This window comes from Saccostrea cucullata, unplaced genomic scaffold (genome assembly GCF_032062105.1).
Source record: "Saccostrea cucullata isolate Sc308-1 unplaced genomic scaffold, CSIRO_AGI_Scuc_v1 ctg1207, whole genome shotgun sequence".
NCBI classification, from domain to species: domain Eukaryota; kingdom Metazoa; phylum Mollusca; class Bivalvia; order Ostreida; family Ostreidae; genus Saccostrea; species Saccostrea cuccullata.
Window position 1 is genome coordinate 172,501 of NW_026928115.1, and position 26,593 is coordinate 199,093.

The following is a 26,593-nucleotide window of genomic DNA, read 5'->3' on the forward strand; positions in this document are numbered from 1 at the left end:
CCGGAATTTGTATGTGCGGTAGGTGTTGAAAATTGGCTTATATATAATTGGCTTAAAAATCAAAGTCATTAATAATTATTCTACAACATTTCAATGAGATATACTATGTTATACACCATGAAAATTAAAAAAATATCATATCCTCAAGTATAGTTTGTAAAATAAGGGCGAAAAAAGGGACCAAGCTACTATATTTAAGTGGAAAACTCCTTTGGTCAGGTTTGTAACCGTATGTTATTTACGAAAAAACATGAATGGAATAGGTAGTTTTAGTACAATAGAGGCATATGCATTCCCGAGGAATATGGAGTTTGTATTATTTCGCACATAGTCGCTTAGAGAACAATTGCCAAATCCGATGAATGAATGTATACTTGTCAAAGACTAGCTAAAGACTAGATAAAAAATATATCAAAATACAACTTATCCTGTCAAAAATGTTACTGTTTTTATTTTTCGAAAAATCACCCAGCAAAGGTACGAATACGTTACTTGAACTTATACATAGAAAATATAAAAGATGATGTGATATACGACCTCCGGTAATTGACAAAGATGTAATGTTCAAATTTTGATCTTACTCAAAATGTGAATACTAATGTAATACTACTTTTAACATACTCAGAATGGTTTTTGAAGATTTTAGCTGTTCACTGTATTTTATTGATATCAACCGATATGTGAAATGAAAAAAATGTTCTTTACAGTGACTTTACTGAGCTCGCTTGTTTTGCTTTAATTGGTAAATCTTGCTGGCCTTAACCATTGTGAACAGATTGACGAAACTAAGGTTTTGACTTAAGAATACATTAATATGATAATCGGGGCACTGGCAATACTTTTCAAATAACCAATTAGCTAACGAGATGCATTACAAGTACGTACCATATAGATACTTACAAACTTGGAATGCTTAGAAAAAAATGCCTCTTTACTTGCTTTTCAATAAACCTTTTTTATGCATATGAGTCGCAGATTAGACACGGATCTACAATTTCCCAGCTCACAGCTACACACAGTTGAGTAATAAATATACATAATTTAAAGGTTTGTAAAGCTTTTTGTTGGCATGCAATTCGCTAGGTCTACAAGTATTCCGGAGTATCAGTGAATGCTAGTTTCATGTGCATTTTATTGCGTGGACCCTGGGGTCCACGCAGTAATCATATTAGCGAGGTTAAACCGGATGCCCTGGGCAAACGACAGGCTACGCATGCGCGAGAATGCTAGAAAGCTCGCACCTTTGGTAACTTGCCCGTAGAATAATTCGCCCTATTCGAATTAAAATATACAATTCGTTGGCAAATCTCGCTTTTAATTCTGCATATCGCATTTACACGTTCATTGGTGGGTCCGATTTTCTCTCTTTTACATATACTTTTATATGCAAACTAAACATTGATTCTATGGTACAAGCATTTTAATTAGTTATACAGTATACAAATACATGTAATGTAGTGTTAATTTGAATGAAAAACGTCATTCAACGAATAGACATAGCTTTTAAAAGATAGAGCAAGTTTTTGCCGACATTAGTTTTGTGCATCAAGGCTCGCAAAATAATTTAGTGTTTCAGCATACAAAATATCGTTTGATAAAGGTCTGTAGCAACGGCCGGGGGGTTGGGGGGTTGGGGGCTCCGACAAAGAAATCTGCGTACTACAGAGCTTTGCTTCTCATCAGATCATAAATTTCTTCCGTATAAATCCAGATCAGATGTCAAGTCCAAATCAGTATAAGTTGCATGCCGCAAAATAACCCGATTTTTTAAACTGACAAAACTAAAGGTCGCTAATCGGAGATAAAATTTCACAATTTTGCTTTGAGACTGCAATAAGTAGGCAGATCATTGTAGAAAAAGTGAACAAACCTACATGAATTTTCCCTACACCTAGAAATTTTCTTAATTAAATTTCAGATAGAAAAAACATGCATATGGTCCACGTATTGAAATCTTTTTTCAAAGGACAGCAACTTGTATTTGTATTGTTATGCATAAACAGCCTTGGCTGTCCATTTATAAAAGTTTGAAATATAAAAAATATAATGTTTAAATTGATTTAAACCACGTGTCTCTGATAAAATGTAAACTTGTAGAAAACCAGCATGTTTTGGCGTTCTGTCATCGGATTGGACAATTTTTCTCGGTTGCGACTACGAAATTACAATAGCTATATAATATACCGGTAAGGAAGATTCCTAGAACATGCAGAACCTTCCTTTTTACCAAGACCCACCTATTCTCTTTTTATAAATATACATATTAAAACATATTTTCTCAAACCAGGCCGAAATTTGCTGTCATGGTGTTTAAAAAAAATCATTGATAGTGCAGTAACCCTTAGAGTAAAAATGCGTCGGAACTACTAAAACTATCAAATCTTATCTTGCATTAATAGTGAAAGTTATAAATAGGTCTAGCGGATGAGACCTTAAAAATAAGGCCCCTTTGACACCGGAAAGAGCCCATGGCCATATGCTGCTCAATGGCCAAGAGTGCCGAATCGTTTGTTTTTAATTTGAAGCCCTTCATCGGTATACTAATGGACATCTGCGGAATAGCGTACAGCGAACCGCGGACTTCGGACTTCAGACATTTAAAGGCGAACTTTTCTAAGAGAACTGTTTAAAAGATTGAAAAATATAAATTTATAACAAATCATCTGAAGATGTATAGACCTCTTATAAATTATAAAATTACTTATAAAGTTTGCAAAGATTTTTTGTCGAATTGTCTCGAAATAACTTATATTCAAGTTTGCATTATTACATTTAAAAGTATCAAATATGAACTACAAACAACCACAATCTCGGAAAAAGAATTGTACAGAAGCTATATTTCAACTTCACATTCATTTGTTTCAAATTTGCAAACTGAAGGTACAACTTCCCATCAATGTGATACACTGTATATCAACCTTAATACATAAGGGATGTTTAAATTACTGCATGCACAGATTTGGGTCATTTATTACTTTCATTTTACTTTTCAACGCCCACTTGCATAGCCTTTTTTCGATGGAAAATGTTTTTGTACATTTTGTTGAATATTGAATAAAGTAAATGTTAAAAAGCTTAATGTTTTCAGTTGTTTGATATATAAAATATGCACTGAATAGGCAGGTTGATTTTGAAAATTTGTGTATTTTTAGGGTAGGGTGGGGATGTTACAACTTACTTGAAGAAATGTTTGACAAACAGAAAAAGGAGAAATATTCTAAACCTGAGGGAGGGGAGTATTGTACCCTCATTTTATTAAGCTAAATTAGTATATGAGTTATGATACTAAATCTGTAAATAAGCCTTGCTTATCTAAATGGATTGAACCAGGTAATTAAAATCAGTATAAATCTGAGAAAGCTGCGTAGATCGGGAATCTGCATTACGTTTCCAGCAAAGTCAAATTTATATCACTCTTTATTTCTTTCAAATTTGATATACATTAGGACACATCCTTTTCTCTTTTTTCGGGAGGGGGTTAAAACGGGCATATAGAAAACAAATATTTAAATCTGAAAAATCTTGAAAGTCAAATATCAATAATAAAATTCAAAAGTTGAAGAAGAATTAAATAAAGAAATAAACAAGAGAGAAAAAGAATACACATTTTTGATGCGAGTTCCGACTTCAAAGAGACTGACTGAAACATTGAAGTAATCAAAGTGTTCTTCATTTCCTATTTATAAATTGATAACCATAATATCAAATGCCATTGCATTATTAATTTTAACGTAAAGGTGATTTATAAATTCTGCACTTTGAGATGCTCCCCCTTATTTATAGTCCGATGTTTGAAGTCTGTTGTCCACTGTACGCTATTCCTCAAATGGCAAGTATGGCGTTGTCTCAGATGAGTACAAATTCTCACATCAGACATAAAAATCTATCCAATTAAATATTTTAGAAAATGAATATACAATAATTTTTTTTATACAAAACATATATTGATCAAGCAGATAAATAATATCCGCGCTCTCCTGAAGAACCAAATTAATTTAGAAAAGTACTTATGAAAATAAATCTTCTACATGTACTGTTTTTTTAAATATGAATATCAGTTCGAAATCTCAACATGTTTGACGAGTACACAAAGAACAAAAACTAGTCTTTGTTGATCATTATTACCCCTTTTAATGTGTTCGAAACTTTTTATTTTTTGGTGTTCTTCAGTTATAAAATCCGATGAGTTAAGAGTCGCTCTGGCAATGACTCTGGCGAGAGTTAGCGAGACTACAGCGAGATAGGGTAAATAAGGGATAATGTGGCTAGGAAGTGACTAGCACGTGGAGACATGGTTAAAAAAGTTATGTTGCGTTTCAGTTTTTACCATCCTATTATATCTGTAGAAATGCACTTCATTCAATCTCTCGTACATTCATTCAATTTAAATAAAAATATAAGTATTCTCTATATTTAAATTTCTGCAGCCATGAATTAAAATTTATTTTTGAACAAATATTTTTACATGGGAACCGGGAATATATTTTTTGGCGTCAGATTAGTTTAAGAGGCACCAGCATGATTTTAACTGACCAATCAGGTGAATGAGTATTGAATTTATGGGTTACTACGAATACTTTAGGAATTTTACTGTTGAAAAAACGGAAAATCTTATTGTAAACAAAAAGCATTTTAAAACAAAGATGTGTTTGTAAAACACTGATGCCCCCGTATGGCAACATAGCAAAGATTAAGCTTTTCTAAAATGCAAATTTAAGTAATTGGTACCAAAAGTAGGGTATTCTCGCTGGAAAACAATTGTGAAAATTGAAACTAAACCAATGTTAAAATTTTTTCAATTGTTACAAAAATCTCCAAGGTCAAGGTCAAAAGGTCAATTTAATTAGTATCAAATGAAAGGTCTTGCCACATAGAATACTTTTGTAGAGTATGAAAGCCCTAGCCCTTACCGTTCAGAAGGTATGGTCAATGTTCAATTTCTTAAAAAGTAGGTCAAACTCCAAGGTCAAGGTCAAAGTTTTTGTTATCAAATGAAAGGTCTTGTCATAATGATCAAATATGTAAAGTATGAAAGCACTAGCCCTTACTCTTTAAAAGTTATGGTCAAGGTTTGCTTTTTTAAAGTAGGTTAATCTCAAAGGTCAAGGTCAAAGGGTCAAAGTTCTTGGTATTCAATGAAGGGTCTTCTCACAAGAATTACATGTATGAAGTATGAAAGCCCTATCCCTTACCGTTCAAAAGTTATGGCCAAGGTTAAAGTTTTTTCACAAGTAAGAAAATCGTCAAGGTCAAGGTCAAAGGGTCAAGGTTGTTGGTATCCAGTGAAAGGTCTTTTAACAAACATTAAATATGTGAAGTATAAATGTCCTGGTGTCAACTATTCAAAAGATATGGCTAAAGTAAAATTTTAAAATTTCCATGTAAAAGTGGGTCAAACTCCAAGGTCAAGGTCAAAAAGTCTAATTTGGTGGTACCCAAAGAAAGGTCTTGTCACAAGGAATACACATATGAAATATGAAAATCATAGCTCCACTAAATCAAAAGTTATGGGCAAGGTTAAAGTTTTTGCGGACAAACAGACAAACAGAGAGACAGAGAGACAGAGACAGACAGACAGACAAACAGACAGACAGACAGAGAGACAGACAGACAGACAGACACGACAAAAACTATATACCCCTGAAACTTCGTTTACGGGGGCATAAAAAATTCTATGTTATTTCATGCTCAAATGACAAACAATTTATTTGTTAAATAAACGGTGGAAGTCCAGTTTTCTAAAAGTCATACTGCAAAGCGATATGCGTTTGTATTGATTCCATTGTTCAATTGTTGTACTATCGGTGAATACAATTGTCAGTTGCCAAAACACGTGATTACGAGTATAGTTATGTAAACAAAGCTTTGTCCATTTAAATGCATAAGAGATGCTGCTCGTTTTCTTCACTCTTGAAGCGTTGGTGTTCTAAACTAGACAAATACTACATTTTATTACACATTTTTTTTTCTAATTAACAACAAATCCTTCATAGTTTCTAATCTCTGTATTTTGTTCATAACAACATTTTTTTTTACTCCAATTACATGATCATAGATTGAGGTGAGCCAGTTGTTCGAAGTAGAATGTAAACATGTATCTGGCGTAAACGTTGGTATTCATTCAACGAATGGTCAGTTGCTTTTGGTAAGATCCTCTGTGTGCATTTATAACAATAGCCATATATAAGGCTTACAAAGGTTTGTCATTGTAGATGATATTACACCTATTCATTACCAGCCTATCGGTCGCTAGTGAGCTTTAATTTTCGCCTTAAAGTATGATTAGATATATAATTTGTTATTTTACCCCTCCCCCATCCCCGCCACCCCCTTTAGCCACCATTTTCTGTTTAAAATCACGAAGGTCCTTCAGATAGGTCTGGAAACACATTTTTACAGGAGAAACGGACTATAGCAATTTTCTGTCAACTGCAAATTTTATTTATAGAACCGGTTCTACCCTTGAACCTTTAAATAGGTCAACCTTAACCACGTGCCTTGAATTTAAATCACAATAACATAAGTAGGGGTGATTATGCCTAGAATATCAAAACATGAAACAGTTCGAGACCGCTAGATTTTCTGACGTCAGAATAAATTTGCATGTAAATTAGCAAATCTGTTTACTTTACCTACTGCTGAATGAGCCTCCATGCATTGTTGGCTACTACAAGTACCAAGTTGTGTTGAAAATTAAAGGCAACTTGGATTGTCCCTTGGAAACTTATTGTTAATTCTTTTTGAGATTTGAGAAAAAATTTTAAAACGATGTAAAATCTTTCATTCACATGCTCACATTTACAAAATTTTTTTTTGAAGCCTTATATCAACTTATAATACATCGGCCTAGAATATCATTGTTCAACGAGACGTTAAAGTGCTATCGTGTCGATAAAACCATTGATTTTTTTTCACGTGATATACGTGTACGTAGCTTAAGCAAGCAGTATATACATGTAGGTCTTGGTTTTAGACAGAAGGAGAAACTGTGCAATTATTATTTAACCCCTCAATATTATCAGAAAGTGTTTTATGTATACGCAAAAGTCAAAGCGTTTGTACGGTTTTCAACTGTTAATCATGTAAACAAACTCCAATATTAAATGTGAGCATGGAGTAGTGTCTTTGGAATATAATCTTTCAATTTCAATCTAATAAACTGATAAAAAAGGTGTACAGTTTTTTTCGGTGACGAGGTAAATTTTGTGTAGTAAACCGACGAAAACCACGTGTAGCCATTGAATCGTAAACGCATGGTGGACTGTTATGCTTTGGGGTCTTTCACTTGATTGAACGGGCGAAGACATCGATACGTGATGAAAATTGCCTTCCATATAAGGTTGTGGTTTCGACCTGTGAAAGTTACAGGGTGGAGCAATTTTATTGAATTTATTTATATTATATTTATATTTATATTAAATCATGAATAACTTTGTTCTTTTTTATAGAAAAATACAAGCAGTTGTCAACTGAGGAACGCGCTGCTTTATTTCTCCTCCTCTGTAGCGATAAAAATACTCTTATCTTGGAAAACACAAAACCAATAAAAAAAACATTTTATGAAGTTTGTGGGACAAAATACGATTCAAAGAACATAACTGAGAATATTCAAGCATTGCAATTGAAAGGATTCGTATCCATTGAGAAAGAAAAAGTGACATTTACTTCAGATTGTGTACAAGACGAGACAATGTTTGATTATTTACTCACATGTTGGGAGAAGAGGAAAGATGATGACCAGGACAAGGACATTACGAGACAATTACTTAATGTGTCACTAGAGAGTTCTTTGAAATATTTTAGGTCGGGAAATTTCGACGGAAAAGGGAAATTTGTTCGCTGTTTTGACACAAGCAAGGTCTTCAAAAACCATTGGATTACAATTAAAAATACTAAGTATGAAGCTTTATTTACCAGAATTATTTCTAAGCTTGGAAGAGAAATACTCATTCAGGACATCTTGGATGATAAATCATTGCATTCAACTATTACAGACCAGTGTAAGTACCCAACCTTTTCTTTTCATGTTATCTCTTTCTTTCTCTTTCCTCTCTTGAAATATACAAAAATATTTTAAAAATATCTTTAAAATCATCTTTTTCAAGAATAACACATCGGAAAGAATAGAAGAATCGAAAATTATTCCTATTAAAATGTAAATTATATGTTGTTCACCCCTCCCTCATCAATAAGGGATCAAAGGCTACGATGGGTCGATTACGGTATTTCTGCAATGTACGGATCCTGCGTTAAAGCTGGAATTGGTTAAATGTAGATCAAGATTCACATAATGTAAATATATAGAAAAATGATTTATTCTTCATAGCTAAACTTGCAAGCCATGTTAGTTAGAGCGAAAAATCTCACTTTGTATAGATTTAGCAACCTATAAAACAATAACATGGGATAAAACATTGATTTGTTTGTTTAATTGTCTTAATTCTGTTGAAAGGGATGCACAACACGGTAAAATTAATGAAAGAACTATATGCGGTATATTGCATATATTTGCCCCCACAAAAGTCAAATTTGGAAAACTTTCTGAAATGTGCTGAATTCAATAAACTGTATGAGAAATATAAATTAAAAGAAAATATTAAAGTGTCAAAGCAGTGTATTCACTATTTTTGTTTTTATGACGTCACAAACTAGTCCGATTTTATATTCTTGTTCAGAAAGAGGACAAAATGGACAAACTTTCAACAATTTCAGCTTTAAAAGTTATAGAGTGCAAGTTTGTCCAGGAACAATATTGACACATTTCATTGATATTATCATTCTACATATTATATCAAAATATTGATCCAGAACACACATGCGCTCGGTGACTTTTACTCAAAATATCGACGAAATATATACATTTTTCTGTAAAATTCATAAAAAACTAAAATTTACATCATGTTTGTGACGTCATTACGTACATATGGCGTCATTACTTATGAAAATAAACAGTGCTTTGAAGTCAGCATATACTCCCCTGTTTAAGACCTTCATTAAATATATCTCCATCAAAGTTTGATTTGGGGGGGGGGGGGCAATTATTGGTTATTACCGAATAAAGTTCTTTGAAAATGGATTGACAGCCAGTTACGTGAAGTTAACCTCTGTAAAGATAGTTTTTTTTCAGTAAAAATCCCTGAAGAGGTATTACAATGGGATTTAGATGCACGACGTCGGTACTTAGAGTACTTGAAAAAAGGAAAAACACCCATATATAGAGCACGGGGAATGATAGTTGGCTGTGCGGGTGCCGGAAAAACAACACTTTTAGAAAGACTGCAAAGGAAATCAATGGAAGACATACAAAAAATAAAGTCTACTGTGGGACTAGATGTGCACAATGATATTTTTGAAGTACAGGAAAAAGAAGGAAAACTAACAGGTAATAAAAAAATTGTGATATATTTATGCTTAATTTTTTTAAATGTCGAGATTGTCAAGAGTAAAGTTTTTATTGCTTAACAAATAGAAAGTATCTCTTGATAAAAAATTAATGGAAAACATTATAATTGAGAAAAAATCTTCTTAAAAATGCATATACGAGGGGTTATCAAAAAGTTCGTGGACTGAGGCTATAGAATTAGTACTATGTAATCTGTGCTTTCAAAATTTATATGGAACATAAGAAAACAAAAAATAAATTAATGTTGAAAATTTTAATTTGATACGTTCATTATTTGCAAAATTATTATAAAATAAAAACGACATTATATGATCACCCGGCGCTGTCGTCGTTTATTTTCATGACGTCCGACAACGTCTTTCTTTATTTCAATGTCCTCTTCTACCTCATGCACTTTTTTGGATGAGATTCCCTGGAGCTGAGTAAGGACTTAAACCCGCCTTGTTTATATGACTCTACAATGTCATAAACAGCGGCTTTCAATGAATATAATATTCCAAATGGATTTATACATTGGGAGAGATCCTCGCTTGATTGTGCCAGTATACTTTGCTTTTGAGAGTTCAATATCTACAACACATGATCAACGTCATTTTTTGACGCGATTGATTTTTCACACCTAGCTTGTCTAAAAATCGACATTAACTGTGTATCTCTTTTCTCTCTGACTATATATATTTTGACATTAAAGGACAAATTATCTGGATTCATAGTATTTCTCTGTAGCCAGTTTAAACATTTCTTAGGTCTATACTATTTTTTCAGGGGGCAAAACTTGATAGAATGTTGGAAAAAAAACCCTCCTTCCTTTTGACGTCATTTTCAAGGCCTCATTTATTTAGACATTTCATATAAAATTCACGATAAAATGTAATAGAATTTCCAGAATGAATTGAAAATTTCATATTTTATGGGGAAAATGGGTCCCGACACATAGCTGAATTATCGGGATTTTTGGATGTCAAATGTTTATATCAAAAGAGTTTTTTCTCAGTTACACCTAGGTCGCAAAAAACGTCGTGTTTGAGGTTGCGCCGCCTTGACATACCATTGCTTACAAAAACATTACCAATTTATTAGAAAATAAAATTTATGAGTTATGGTTTATTCCTTAGATAGAAAAGATATTGCTAACTATATATTTTAAAATTCATTGATGTGCCTAAAGCGGTTTTAATTTTATAGCGCTTGTCCACGAACTTTTTGATAACCCCTCGTATATTAAAAAAATACGCATAATTAATTCCTTGCTCTTAGTAAAAACCATCATTGCAGAAACAAAATATGTTTATCAATGAAGAGCAAGTTGGACTTGGATAGCCTCTGGAAAGTTGTTTTCCTGTTTATTTTGTCCAAATGTTAAAACTTGAAAGTGAAAGTACATTGCAAATTGCGGATTTTATAGGGGTCTTGTCTTTATATATGTCATGCCTTCAATAACAGACTTTCAGAGACCATTCACGTCCAACGTGCCCTTCATTGATAAACATATATTATTTCTGTAATGATGGTTTTCACAAAAAAGACGGAATTAACCAGGTGCATTTTTTAAAAATATGCACATTTTCTGATATAACTTTTCTAAAAAAAAACTTTTAAAAATTAAAAATCGTTTTGTCCTGATACCGCACATAGTTTTGGAGCTATTGTAAAAAAAATCTTTTAGACATGTTGACCTTCGGAGAAACCTTAACGACATCATTGCTCTACAGTGGAGCCTCTTTTATCCGGACGCTTTGGTTCCAAGTAGATTTGTTCGGATATGTGAAGCGTCCGTATATCTGAATTACCACTTAAACAAGACAAAGTATCATTAAAAAATTCGGTTTTAATGAAAAGTAGTCTGGATACTGAAGCATCCGGATATCTGGCGTCCGGATATCTGAAGGTCCACTGTATATACATTTTATAAGGGCAGGAAATGTTACAAATAAAAGTTTCAATAAAATGAAATCATGAAGCCAGGGACCTTGTCAAAATAGAAAGTGCTATGGATAAATCATCTACACCTGGATAACGCATAGGATAATCCAACGGGTAGTATCATCCACACGTATGAGATAAATGAGTATATCTCTACGCAGCACAGTAAAGGTTACAAATGGAAATATCGGCGATTTTTTAAGATAAAAAATACATACTTTATTAGGATGGGCGATTCTTTTTAGGAATTCACTGATATCAAAATATGTAATATGGTTTTAATCTACATGTTGGGGACATTTAGATTTTTTTTTATTTAGACTTTTCATGTGATGTCGACGGCAATTATATTTGCAGTTTAGAGGTCTTCTATAAATTTCAATATTGCAAGGGCATAACCAAGTTAAAAATCTTAGTTTATTAAGGTCTTCCGTTTCCAACGGAAGACCTTCTACTGATTCTGTTGGTAAAGATTATTATTCTTTTTTTTTCTTCTACGTCCTAGACGCCAACTTTGAGGCCTCATATCTCACTCATTTCTTAATAGATTTTGCTCAAATTTTCAGACATTATAGATGGTAATCAACTCTATCAGAATGATGTCTAACATTTTAAAAATTTACTTCCGCTTATGAATTATTTCCCTTTATAAGAAAAATTATAGGCTTTCGTTTCCGGATAAAGGCTCAGAGACCACAAAAGCTGGAGCAGAAATTTTACTGGTTTTAGGTAACAGAAGGATTGAAGTTGTGCACATCGGTTTTTGTTTTTCGATTTCTGTATTCAAAATGGCGCTTTATAGGGGTCAAAAATTAGAACGCCTAAAAGAGTGAAAATTTTCACATATTTTCCTTTTTTTCTTGAAAACTAAAAATATTTTGTTAAGACATATTGAATAAAAGTTGTGCATTATTGCAAGAGCTTTCATTTGATATCATTAAAAAGGGGCTGGCCCCTAAAATTAGGGATCTAGTGCCCATTGAAAGTTTTTGCCATATATCTCAAAAACGATTAATATTTCGAATGACTTTTGATAATAAAGTTGTGCTTTAACATCTTACTGATCTTATGAAATTGTTATTTTGTTCTAGTCTTGATTAAAATGAGCTAGATGCATGACCGATATATGTACAGGTAATTCTTTTCACTCAGCTCGTAAATGAGAGCTTCTCATGCGTGTATATAAAACAAATTTACTTTAAATAAAAATCATGGCTACAATGGATGCTAATATTCTTTAGAAAAAAGTTCTTGAAGTGTTTTGTGCTTTTTTTTCCCAAATTGTCATGCTTATTTACTAAGCGCACGCCTTTACATTCACCTTGTTTGTTTACAATTATATAACACGCCTCCCTCGATAACGCGGGGCAAAGTCGGTCACCGGGAATCAATCGGCGGGTAATTCAGCGACCCACAGTTATACACAAATAAAAACACAGAATGGTTAAATTCATTTTTTTTAAATATATTAAATTGTTCCTTAATACTATCTCTGTCCTATGAAAATATTAATTTGTTCGAGTCTTGCGTATTATAGGAAAGAAAGCTAGACGGTTCTCATCTTGCTATTGGAGGAAAACTCTTTAGTCTTTATGCGTAGAATTGCAGTAAACCTGCCGTAAGTAATAAATATTTTACAACGCTGTATCATATCTATTTTTGAAAATTAGGTTTTAAACGTGTTCTTTGGTTCCCGTTCAGAGTATTCAATGGCATCATTTTCATTTTATTAATCAAGATCTTTCCAAGAGAAAGAGTTATAGAAAAAGCACGAGCTAGTATCTTTTCTTCGTTTAGATATGAACACAAACAATATGAACGAAAACGATAAACGCCCGGATCTCATAAAAAGAACTTTTAAAGAGTCAGATAATACAAAAATTATTTACCGCGCGATTCTCACATTCACCTGGAACCCAGATTTTATGCGTGTGTTCCATTGCGTAATCTTACGATTACACGTGTCCAAGAAAATCTAAAGCGACACACCGCGGCGAACCATTGACCCCGTAGTCATAGACAAAATAATTGGTGTATTAAAACTATTTTACAATTAATGGAAAATTATATTATTGTCGGATATTTGAGATTAATATGTTGGCTTATCTTTGTTTTAAATTTGATCGTGATACATGTTTATCTAAAACAGCTATCTAGGCTTTGTGGTTGTTTACAATTACGCGACCAGTCATTCCTTCCATCGCTTGTTGACATTAACAGCGTGGTCAAATGTTAAATCTAATTTTACAAACTTACGGAAAACATTACTTTCTGTAAGTAAATCGAATCTTTCAAAAATATTTTAAAATATCTTAGGTTAGACTTTAGAACAAAACGCTGGGGTATTTATTTTATATGTACATTAATCAATTTTCAATTTTTATACTTCGTTAGTTCAATGTGTAATTTTACTTTTCATTTTGAAGATTCATAACGAAAGGACTGGCGATCTGCGGTTACTTAACTTCAACCAATATTGATTTAAATGCACAAGCTTCATTTGTGCTTTTAACGCACAAATAAATCTGTTTTCAACACAAATTTTCCCAAACACATTTTTTTCATCACAGATTTTTACCATGGCTATTTCAGTTAAACTTTAAAAGAAAATCTTCCGAATCATAAGGATCTAATTAGAATTATACTCAATGAAATGGACTAAACATCGATAAGTATCTCCGCACCTGTAAACTTCATAAGTGACTTCTGTGCTTGCACAATGCCCATTTTTATTACAGGTTGAATAGTCAAGTTGAAAAAATAATTCAAGATTTTAAAGCAATGAATTTAATTTGTGTAATAATTTATTCAAAACCTGTAAATGATTAGTATAGTGTGCTAACATTTTAATTTTGTTCCGTGATTTTAAAAATATCAGTAGCAGGTTATACAATGAACATGTAAGTAGTAATAAACCCGCATCGTATGTACGGAATCGAAAATTTAAGAACTTATATAACAATCTGCAGCTACATGTACAGAATATCAGAAATTTATCATGTAATTACACACTTTTATTTCCCAATTTAAACTGTTAAAATCATAACCGGCACCATAGTTAAACATTAATTGTCTTATAATCGGCACTTAGGGCCTTTGAGCAGGGAGGGATCTTTTTTGTGCTAGCACCTAAAGCGACACAGGACCTTGTTTTATACGGTCTCATCGGAAGAACAGGTCCCCACGTCCCACAGTGGGATTCGAAACCGCGACGTAAGGAGCTGATCCTTACCTCGCGACTATAGAGCAGTCTCTCTAATCACTGCGTTATGCGGGCAACCTTGGGGGATATATCAAAGTACTCAGAAGTACTGAAAGCCGGGCTCATTTACAGGGTAATGAACAAAGACCTTGGTGACAGTTTAAAATCAAGTTCAGACGTTTAGAGGATTATGTTACACACAAAAATTATTATCTCAATGGCATGTATAGCTGGCACGTAGCAAAGGAGGGGGGCAGGGGGGGGGCTGGCCCCCCACTTTTTTCTCCCATATTACCTTTACTATAGAAAATGTTCATTGAAATGATGGTTGCCCCCCCCCCATCCCCCCACTTTCAACCATTGTAAATTATAGGAAGGAAGTTTAGGAAAAAATTGGAAGTTAAAGGGAGTTGGCACTGAAAAAAGTCCCCCCCCCCTACGAAATAGGATTTTCGAGTTTGGGCAATAAAAAAAATTCCGTTTTTTTTTTTTTTTTTTTTTTTTGCTTGTCAACTTTTTAGGTAAGTAAAAAAAAAATTTTCTCTGGTTGCCCCCCCCCCCCCACTATCAAAAATGATGCTACGTGCCTGTATAGTATTAAAAAGTTTTAAAAATTAAATAAAATATAGCTAGAAATTATCATACAATGTATTTACATATTTATATACAAACAGAAGTAAATAAACACCGATGCAGCAAGATTAATTAAGGTCAAACGACTATGCACTGATGTGTCCTCAGCGGGGAGTTTTGCATCAAGTCATTAATAATGTTCCCTGCATTTGTGCTAGCCTGATAGTACAACCTTTATTTACAGAATATGTCGCAGACAGGGATACCTGATGAAAACCTTTCGCACCTTTTGAATTGCTTTGTAAAATATTAGTCAAAGGAGCCAGGAAAAATATTAAACAATTTAGCATTTTGATAAAAATATTCGATTTACTATTTCGTTTTCTCAAAAGCGGCTGGGCGTACGTACTATATTTTTACTCGTAAACTCAATTTGGCGGTGAAGAAGCAGCATTTTCTGTTGCCCACCGTCGCAATAGCCGGGCATTGCTCTACGAGCAATGAGCCCGGCTAAAAATGAAAACAATGAAGAAAATGGTCAGTTAAAAAAAAAGAAGGGGTCGTTTTGAAATATTATTCTTACGAACTTCAGGGCAAGTATGAGAAACCATATTTATGAAAGCTTCCTGATATAAAAAAGATTATTTTTTTTTCAAATCATGACTAGAGTTTTCCCTTGCAAAGTGATTGTGTATTTTGGGGGGTAGTGGGGCTGGGACGGGAATGAAACGGTCTGTTTAACTGTCCATATGTCTGTCTGTCCCTGAAAGTTTTTCCCAGAAGGCCAGGCTATAACATAAAGTAACCAGAAGCTTGTACTCGATACAAAGATTTCAAATGATCCTAGGATGTGTCATTGTATTTTTATTCAAGGCAATATTACGGTAAATTCAAGATCTGGAGAAAGAATTAATGTTTTGTTGCATTCATTTATATGTAATCGAGAATATCTGTAAGCTCATACTTGATACAGAGATTGCTTGTGATAAAAAGGTTTTTTTTTACGATTTTGACTCAGAAAATAGTATTTTTTCATTCTGACTATATTTGTTTAAGTTCATAATTGATACAAATTGCTTATAGTCCGCCGGTTTTCAGATGACTTAAAATAAGGTCATTTTAACAAATTCAGGGCCAATGACAGAAAAGTTGTAAAACACCTGTCAGATCTAGAGTTATGAATTTCTAAAAGTTGTTTCAGATTGAGGGTTTGTCTTGACAAAGAGCCAAGGTTATTCTGTTAAAATCAAGATCACTGACAGAAGAAATCTGTTCTTTTCCAGGCTATGAACTAGTAAGTGAAAATCATTGGAGACTCTTACTTGAAATATAGATTACTTATGATTGGAGGTTGTGTCATGTCACCCTGATCAAAGGTCTTTCTGGCAAATCAAGGTCACTGAGAGAGAAAAAATGTTTAAGCATAACTTTGTAATTAAGATTCACTGGAGGCTCATGATGAGAAGAAAAGATTGTTTACATAAGAATGTGCTGTGACCTTGACCCAAGGTCGGTACTTCCTGTCCACAGCTCCAACGGAAGACCTACTCGTTGCTTTGCAACGAGCTCGGCTCTAGTTTTATAATCCTTTTCATTTCTACATTGTATATGTTGTTTGTAAAAAGTGCTGCGAACCTATATAGATTCCCCTTTTTAATTGCTAAAATTTAATTTGTTGGAAGGCAGGTTGAATATTTTGCAGGTAAATTACATTAAATATAGCTATAATTAATTCATTTGCCAGATTTCAAGAGGATCGCAGCACTTTTCAAATAACTTAATGTTTGTTGAGTTTATGTGTAAAATTTTGACAAGATACATTGAGGGTATGCCCTTGCAATAAATCGATTTATTAGGGCCCTTCCGTTACTTTTTCAATGAATCTGCATACAAACACACGATAGTATCGATTGTCTTGAGAATGCACGTACAGTTTATAAATAAAATACTAAAAATAGACATCGCATCCAAAATAACGGCTTTTTATTTTACTGCAAATAATATTTTATTTGAGAACAAGACATTTTTCATTGTACAAAATGTGACTTGATCAGCCTCTCACTGTGTACAAACTGCGTCATTTATGCGAGATGATGTCACATTGGCAAGTGCAATGCGATCGATGCATCGTTTATATACTGTTGTGTGGGATTTAACAAGCGATAAAACTGCATGTAATAGTAAGTTTGTATGTAGTTTACAGCTATCCAGCTGTTTGAAATAGCAGATAATTTCATTTTGTGGTACTTTGAAGACCTTATATTATGTGTGACGTCATAGTAAACATTTCCCGTACAAATCAGGCCCCGACTCCTTACTGTAACCTTAACTGTGCTGCGTACTTGTTTTTTTTTTTGTTTTTTGTTTTTGTAAATCATACCAACGTTAACCTGAAAACACTATATTGCAACTGATAATAAATTAAGCTGTGTTACATATTTTAATTTTAAGTTGTTGTGCGTAAGTGCGAACCTGCAATCCATATAAAAGAAAATGTTCCAATTGATGATGCAGAAAAGATTGAGGGGAAAAAACTTCTAAGTATCCTGGATTTTGGAGGACAGTGCATGTATTACGCCTGCCATCAGATCTACCTCAGTAAACGAGCGTTCTATATTCTGGTAGTTGACATGTCTAAAGACTTGGAGGATGTCATAGATGAAGAGCTGTGCGATCAGAAGGATACAATGTTCTCAAAATGGAGCCACAGGGGTAAGAGAATTCTCCATAAATATCTAATTTTATAACAACAGCTCTTATTTGTCAACCTGAGCGTGAACTTTGAGTTTCAGGAAGGTTCAAAAGTAATGACTATATTTGAGCTATTTTGAAAAAAAAGAAAAAACAAGAAAGCATAGGAAAAGTTTTACTTTTATCAGCATAGTGTACTTGCACTCCAGTTAAAATTCCTGAATTGGCATATTGCAAAGTTTCAGAAATCTGTTGGACAAGTACTAAGTTGTCCTTATCTTTTTATATCTGCCGTAGCTATTTCCTTTTTTTAAAATACATGAAATTTCAAAAATGTCGACTATCTGGGTGGGTCTATTAATGTAATTTTTTTTACAATGACCAATCTGGATTTGCCTTAAATTGCAGTATTTATCGATAGAAATCAATTTAGTTAACGAAAAAAACAAGCAATACTGAAATTACTAATGGACCTTTTAAATACTGTAGAGGTACGTTTTACCTCGTGGTATTAATTAAGGCTATGTACGCAGTCACAAATTGCGCAGAAAATTGTTTTGATTACAAAAAATGAATAATAAGAGTTCATCTGTTTTTATCCAATCCTTTTTTTGATGGCAGGCACATCAGTGCCTGCTTTATGCTATGTGAAATTTTAGGGCGTCAGGTTGCAGAATATAATGCAAAAGACTTTTTTGTTCTTAAGATTTTTTTCTAGTCTCTTCTCACCCCCTTACTAATGTGAATTTTTGTTGTGGGTCGTTCACTTCATTGAATGACATTTTAGGTCACCTGAGCCGAAGGCTCAAGGAAGGATAATGAGATAAGGAACAGTATTCAATCTCAAAGTCCATAAAGTAATACAAAATAACTGCAGAGCAAACACGGACCTCCGAAACATCAGAGGTGGGATCAGGTGCCATAGCGGAGTGAACATCCCCTGCTGACCGGTCACACCCGTTGTGTGCTCCTTGACATGATCGGGAAATAACAGAAACAGCTGTCGTCAATTAAGGGTATAGATAATAAACCAACAATAAGTATGAAAAACGTCAGTCAGCATTTGTCTCAATGATAAATTGTATTTGCTGACAAGGTCATTGGATTGACCTTAGAATTTACGAAATGATTACTTTAAACACAACTGTTAATACTCTTGTTTCATCAACTTTCTTGTTGATAATTTACCTCGTTTAAGAAATTATTCATTCATAGAGCATGTTCTTGCGTATCTAATCAGCTAAAATATATAGACTCCGTATGCAGGTGATGAATGTATATTGCTGTATAAGTAAGGGAAGTTGACGACAGAAAAGTTAAAGTCATCACGTTCATCAGAAAGCTGGGTTGTTAGATTACCATTAAGTAATATATCCAAGTATGAGCTTTTCTGATCAAAATCTGTTCGTTGTCACTCGTCGTCGTAAACTTTTCACATTTTCATCTTCTTTACGAGAACCACTCGAAAAGTTTCAACCAAACTTGTCACAAAGTATCTTTGGTTGAAAGGAATTAAAGTTTGTTGAAATGAAGGGCCAAACCCTTTTTTCAAGGGAAGATAATAACGAAATAATGAGAAATTGAAGGCATCTTTTAAAAACTTCTTCTCCGGAACCATTGGGTCAGGAAAAATGAAACTAGTGTGGAAGCATCCTCACGTAGTGTAGATTAAGGTTTGTTCAAATCATGACCTCTGGGGGTAGGGCGGGGCCACAATGGCTGATCAAAGGTTTAATTATGAATATATAGGATAAATCTTTTAAAATCATCATCTTCAGAACAACTGGGCCAGGAAAGATGAAACTCATGTAAAAGCATTCTCAAGTAGTTAAGATTCAAATTAGTTGATATTATGACAACCATGGTGGTAGGGCGAGGCCACAATGACTGATCAAAGTTTAACATAGTAATATATAGGAAAAATCTTTAAAAATCTTTTTCTCCAGAATTACTGGGCCAGGAATGATGACACTCGTGTGAAAGCATCGTCAGGTAGTGTAGATTTAGATTTGTTCAAATCATGTGCCCCGGGGTATGGTGAGACCACAATGGCCGATCCAAGTTTAACATAAGTATGTATAGGAAATTTAAATAAAAATCTTCTCCAGGATAATTAGACAAGGTAAGATGGAACTCATGTGAAAATATCCTGATGGTGTGTAGATTCAAGTTTGTTCAAATCCTGACCCTCGGGAGTAGTTCGGGGCCACAGTGAAAATTGTTGTTTTACAAACTTGAAAGAATGTATAGGAAAACTCTTTAAAAATCTTTTTCTCCAAAACCATTGCGATGATGAAACTCATGTGAAAGCATCCCAAGGTAGTGTAGATTCAAGGTTGTTCAAATCATGACCCCGGGGGTAGAATTGGGCCACATTGGCCAACCATAGTTTTACATAGGAATTCCTAGGAAAAATTCTTTTTAAAATCTTCAAGATCAGCAAATCTATGATTGGTGGCATTAATGACATTATTTTGAAGTACCTTCAAGTAGAGTTACTTCGAGTTTGTTCATATCATGACCCCTGGGGTAAGATGGGGTTATAATGAGCAATCAATCTGTACATAGAATTATATGGAAAAAAAAATCTTTAAAACTTTTCTTCTCAATTTCGGTAAAATTATACATATCTTTTATTGATAAAGTGACATTCTCAAGTAAAAATTATTCAAACCCCTTCTCTCCGATCAAGTAAGCTTTTCAATACTGAGCTGATGTGTGTTTTAACTAGCCCATGTGCACAGGTGAGCGATGTGGCCAATGGGCCTCTTGGTTCACTCTTAATATTGCTGTTATTTTCTTTTAATCCACAAAAAAGTAGCTCAGTTGCCTTGACTTTGGATTTGTAACAATAAAAAAAGAAATATAAATAATAATAAGAGTACACTGTTAAAATTATTTAATTATATATACATACTTAAAGTTGTGTGTAAAACATTTTTTTTGCAGATTATCTTTTATTTTGGTTGAAATCTGTTAACTGTTACTGTGGAGATGAGGCCCCTGTTATCCTTGTAGCTACTCATGCAGAGGGGAAATCGGAACAGGTATGCCAATAGCTGTTTTAGTCACATCTATAAATCATTCATGAAAATTTTTTTATCATTTTTAAAATCATTTGAAGTTAACGAACAATACAATAGTTTAAATATAGGAAATCGTATTTTCTAGGAAAAGACTGAATATTATCAAAGACTTATCGAGACGTTTCCTGTGTCTTCCACGATTAAAACACACTTGTCCAGCGATAGATTTTTTACATTAAGTCTCAAAGAACATGATATTTCATGTGTTGAAAGTCTGGATGAATTAGAAAGAAACATTTTGGAAGTCTTAAAGTCACAAAAACATTGGGGAGAAGAAATACCCCTGGATTGGGCCATATTTGAAAAATTCATTTCAGAGAAAAAAGAGAAAAAACTTGAGAAACTAGACAAATTAAAGGAGTCATTTGATGAAGTGCTTTTTTTAAGCAGACAAGAATTCAAAGACTTATTACGCTTTTATCATGATATTGGTGTGATTCTATATTTTTCATTTAAAAAACCAAGGAGAAATGACGAGAAACTATTTCAAATTTTGAGACGTAATGACTATCAACCTTATTCTGGTCCCGAAATAGTTATACTGGATATTCAGTGGTTTGTCAATTCATTTAAATATGTGATGACGGATTCACAGCAAGCCAGTTTCAAGAAAGTAATAGATGCGGCTCCCACTAGAGAGGCGCTAGATACATTTAAAGCTACAGGAGAGATCTCGGGCACATTCTTAAAAGCAATCTGGACAGTTACGAAAAATCAAACTGCACTGGAATATAAGGATGAAATGATAAAATACATGGAACGATTGGGTCTTATGGCGATAGAAGAAAAGTCAGATATATGTTTTATTCCAAGTATGAATAGAATGAAAGTTCCAGAACATGTAAAATCAAAGATTCATTCCTGTCTCTACACGTCTCCAACTCTGTACTTCAGATTCACAGTTCTGCCGGTCTTTCTCTTCTACAGACTGATTGTGCTTTGTTTAAAGTCGCAGTGGGAATCTTTGATGGACGGAAGGAAATGTATTTATATTGACACTGCTATGTTTTATTATAAAAAACACGTCTTAGTTTTAGGAGTAAGCGAGAGTTATATACAGTTGATGCTGTATAATGATGATGATCTGATGCAAGAAGAATCAATTCAGAGGGCCTTTAGCGATGTTAAAAGAGAAGTAATGGCGATACTGTCTTCTCTAACAAAAACATTTAACAGCACCCTTCATTATGAAGTTGGATATAGCTGTACACCTACAGAGTTTGGTAAAGATCTAGAGAGCACTTTTATAACAGAGAATGTTCTGTTTAAATACAACGGGAAAAAATGCCCCCTCCACGCACACGCAGAAGACCATGATATTAGAGCCTTAAGCGTATTCTTGGTAAGAAATTCTTGTTTTTTCATGGATAGTAGAAGACATTTGAATCTAAATATATTCAACATCAATAATTTAATTTTGTATTTTTATCGTTAAAAACTATTTTAGCTTAAAAAAAATTCAGCATATTCTTTATTTTCTTTAAGTCATTTAATGGTAATTTTTGCTTACACAAATGAACTGCTTTCATGAAATAATCTGATATATAACTCGTTTCTGACACTTCAAATGATGTAATCTTTCGTTCATGATCAAATTAATTAGACAAAAAGAATAAGATAGGACAAGAGCCAATCTAGGCCCCCTCTTCAAAGAAACTAATATGATATGTAATCCAAGGGTATACCCAAGCCTAACAGGAAATGATATTTTTTTTGGTGTTATCCCTGCAATTTGGTTGCCTAGCAACACATTAAACATAACAACCATGAATTGAATTTAAAGTCAATTTCAGAAACATTTATTTAAAGAATTATGTATGTGTTACATATTTTTAAGTAACACATGATAAAAATCATTTAAATCCTAGAAACATTGTAAAATGTAGGTGAAATACAGAATTTAATTTTCCATGGCAACCAAAAACGTCCCTAGTAACAACTTTAAATACATAAAAATATTAAGAAAAAGGGATGTTGGTGTACTATGATATGAAAATGTAAGGTTCAATGTTGGTATCTTACGGATTAAGATCTATGTATCTTTAGAATTCAAAATTTTATCCTACAGGCATCAAAGAAATCCTTAGCAACAGCATTACAGTCATGTAAAAAAAAATGTATAAAAGTGTAGGAAGATTTCTTAACAGTTGGTATGCCATCACGGTGAGCATCAGAATAACAAATAATAATGTGTCAGTCACATATTTTTGTGTATTTTATGTACACTGTATATTTACATAAAATATAATGTATAGATAAAAATTAAACTTTCAGTTACCCAATAAACCCTTAGTAACCATATGAATCCCTAGTAACCAAATAAAATATCAAAACTAAAGAACTATGCGCGATAATTCTCGATTCCTGCCTACATGTTACATTTCTTTGAAAATTGATTGAATACCGGTATTAATGGCAACTTGGTTTATGGCTTTATTCAAGTTTTACAAAAATTATAACGTTATTTATATCATTCTCTTGCCAAATACTAGTATGTTTTGTGAAAATTCATACAATTATCTACTAGCATACATAGATGAAAATATGTTCATTTCGATTAATGGACTTGGGAAAGTCGGCAAAAAAAAAACAAACAAAAACATTTGTAGTTCTTTTATTTATTAAACTTATTAGATATCTCTTTATGTACAAAATATTTTTCTGTTTCAATATACAGCAGCAATGACCTCTCATTTATATATAAATTAAAAGCATCACTTCCTTTTCTGCAATAATTGTATTTTGCATAAAGTCACTCTAACAGGTTTGATCCATACATGTATTGTATGAAACTAGACTATTGCCACATGAAATGCAGTTTTTCTAATTGCATCTGTAACTACAAATTGGAGACTTTATTTTACTTAAGAAACGTATTTTTATATGGATATAAAAATATATATATTGAATGTGAACATACAAGTTATACAAGTCACACTTATGTTCGGCCGTAGGTGTCGTGTGTTCGAAATTAGGTCTACGTAATTTGTTGGTACAAAGAGCAACACAGGCACCTGAAGTATGGATAATCCCCCCCCCCATTTTTTAAATGAAAAAAATGTAAGAGTGTATTAAACCTCGAAAATATGAATATATCCCCGTCAAACATATCTATACGTCGTTATATGCAAGCAGATATTGAACTTTTTCTCACGTTTAAAGAATGGCCCTATTCGGTATAATAAAAATACACAAGCTGGACCTTTTAGGGTCTTACACATACATGTAGCAGAAAGAAAAACAAAGGGACATGGTTTTTTTCTCCTATGATTTAAACTGTTGTATTAAAGATTTTAGATGAATGAAAAGTGTCTAACATACGGTCGAAATGATAGTGTATTTACAAAGCGGCAACTAATTTTAAGCAAGGGTTTAAAAGGCATTTTTACATGTATGCAACCTAAATTCTAGAAAGTTATATGATGTTCCTGCTAAGTAATAGTTAGCTAGTTGCTTAGTAATAATATTCAACACACATCGGGGTATTATCATTGCCTCAGCAATACAAGTCCCTTAAAACCCAAGGTTTAATCTAAAAACAAGAAAGTCCCCAAATTCCGTCAAAGATCATTTAGGCGGAAAAAATGCAAACTTTATTAATAATTCAGCAAGAAAAACCTACATACCAAAAATTTCGCAGCTCAATATTTGCAAATGTTTAGAAAAAAGTGAAGAAAAACAAGTGGCACATGTGGACTGAAAGAGTACAGCTAGACAAACAGACGGACAGACACAGACAAAATCTACAGCTCCCTTCAGTTTCAAGGTAGGACACAAATAAGCTGATATCTGATCTACCTGGTACATGTAACAAGTAAAAACTATAAACAAAAAAATAACAAACTGTTAAATACACAATGTATTTTCTGTCGCAGACTCCCCTATACATGTAGCTTAATCTATACGTGGAATATTGCAACAAATATCTTTACTTCACTACATTTCACTTACAGTGAAAAAAAACTTATAAATATACTTGTATATACTTTTTAAAAATATATTTGCATTTTCATATACCGGTATGCAATTAAAGGAGGAGGGGGAGGATTTATTTGTCCGAATATTTACCCAAGCAGAGAGCTACAGTCCTTCAGCTTTTGTAACCATAGATTAGCATTGTAATAATTTCGTCAAGACTCTACAAAAAATAATTTTCAAACTTTAACTTGAATTGCATTGTCTGATTTCATTTCTTGTAGGATACTTAAATGCTATATACAGTATATAATTTAAATTCGGAAATAGTTATTGATATACACATTATATAGTGACATCCTCCCTTTATTAATTCATTATTAATCTGGAAAAAACTACCACAGGTTGATCAAAAAGATTTTAGAGTGATATTCTATTCATTGGCGGATCCAGAGGGGGGGGGGGGTCCGGGGGTTGGACCCCCCTTTATTTTTCGCCAAATGGAGAGAGAGAACTCAAGATAAAACGTTTTCCGAGATTATATACTTGTACATTTTACTTATTTATTGAATACTAGAAGATAGATTCTCATACATTTAGTTTTCTCAATCACTTCTCTATTATACTAATTTTATGAGAGAATGGTAGAAAATATTCTACTTATTTTTATATATATTGTATATGATATGTAACATGCGAGGTATAATTTGGTACTGGATTCCCGCGATCTCTGGCTGTGTTGGCTATATTTGTACCGTTTTTTATCATAATCTAGATCTATTGAAGGAACTAACATGCAACTCTGTTTTAAAGCCCACCTGCATCCCACCCAAAAAAGTTTTTCAAATTCTTAAAGAAAATTCTTTATACTTTTCGGAAATGATACAAATTCATTCAATTTTAAGGCTTCCGTAGTTTTGGAAGTGTGTTTTTTTTTATTGTTGTTGTTTTGTTCGGACCGGGGGTACGCTTTTTTTTTTTTAAAAAAGGACATAAAACAAAGATAGTATTTACCACAACCTTAGATCTTTCCGTACAAGTCTGTGAATGTGAACCTTTGCTTGAGAGTATGTATTTGAGGGGGGGGGCGGGGTAGAGAAGACCAACCCTGGAACCCCCCCCCCCTTTCAAAAATTGCTGGATCCGCCCCTGCTATTTCACTCAAAGTGTAGCCTCATGTTACATAATGATACGAAAACAAAAATGGGTTTTCCATCGTACTATAAATAGATATTTACATGTCATATCGGTGAATAAGAGTCTTTGATTTTCAGTAAGAATTTAAATCAATGGTCATTTTGTAATATTTCCTGACTAGAAGACGACTGATTATTGACTATTGAGATTCTTACGAAATTGGTATTTTATGAGGAAAAATGATTAGATCCTGTCGATCTACAAGTTCATGAAATATTTGTAACGTACGACAGATTCACCTTGGCCTTTTTTCACTGTCAAATTATGATTTTAGGTTCGACAAGAGGCTTTAGACCCTTCAGTCCCAGAGTTTCAGTTTCCAATTTCTGTAGCTATATAAAATGACTTTGAATTGCAAAAAGGATCTTGGAAGGAAAGTGTAGCTTGCACCACCGTCCATCCTTAATAAACCTCATTTTTCATAATACTAATTTTGTGTGATCTTTAAAAAAAACAATTAGAGCGAGTTGTTATGTGAATACATGTACATTGTTTCTGCAAGGATGAATCTAGAATGTCTTTGTACTCTCGGAATCCAGAATTTGTGTCGTTTTTTTTTTTTTATCTCATATTCCAATTAATAAATATTTTTTTTTTTATATA

At 33.2% G+C, this 26,593-nt stretch overlaps 1 protein-coding gene across 1 annotated transcript in view; it reads left to right on the forward strand.

Moving 5' to 3' along the window:
- Window positions 1-26,330, forward strand: part of LOC134276459 (uncharacterized) — a 68,748-nt gene extending 42,418 nt beyond the window's left edge. Inside the window, exons 11-17 of the mRNA XM_062758711.1 lie at window positions 7,449-8,000; window positions 9,128-9,372; window positions 11,428-11,491; window positions 17,553-17,813; window positions 20,742-20,839; window positions 20,964-22,220; window positions 26,265-26,330. Coding sequence (XP_062614695.1) covers window positions 7,449-8,000; window positions 9,128-9,372; window positions 11,428-11,491; window positions 17,553-17,813; window positions 20,742-20,839; window positions 20,964-22,220; window positions 26,265-26,330 — 2,543 coding nt within the window. The remainder of the gene's footprint in view (window positions 1-7,448; window positions 8,001-9,127; window positions 9,373-11,427; window positions 11,492-17,552; window positions 17,814-20,741; window positions 20,840-20,963; window positions 22,221-26,264) is intronic.
- The last annotated feature ends 263 nt before the right edge of the window (window positions 26,331-26,593 follow it).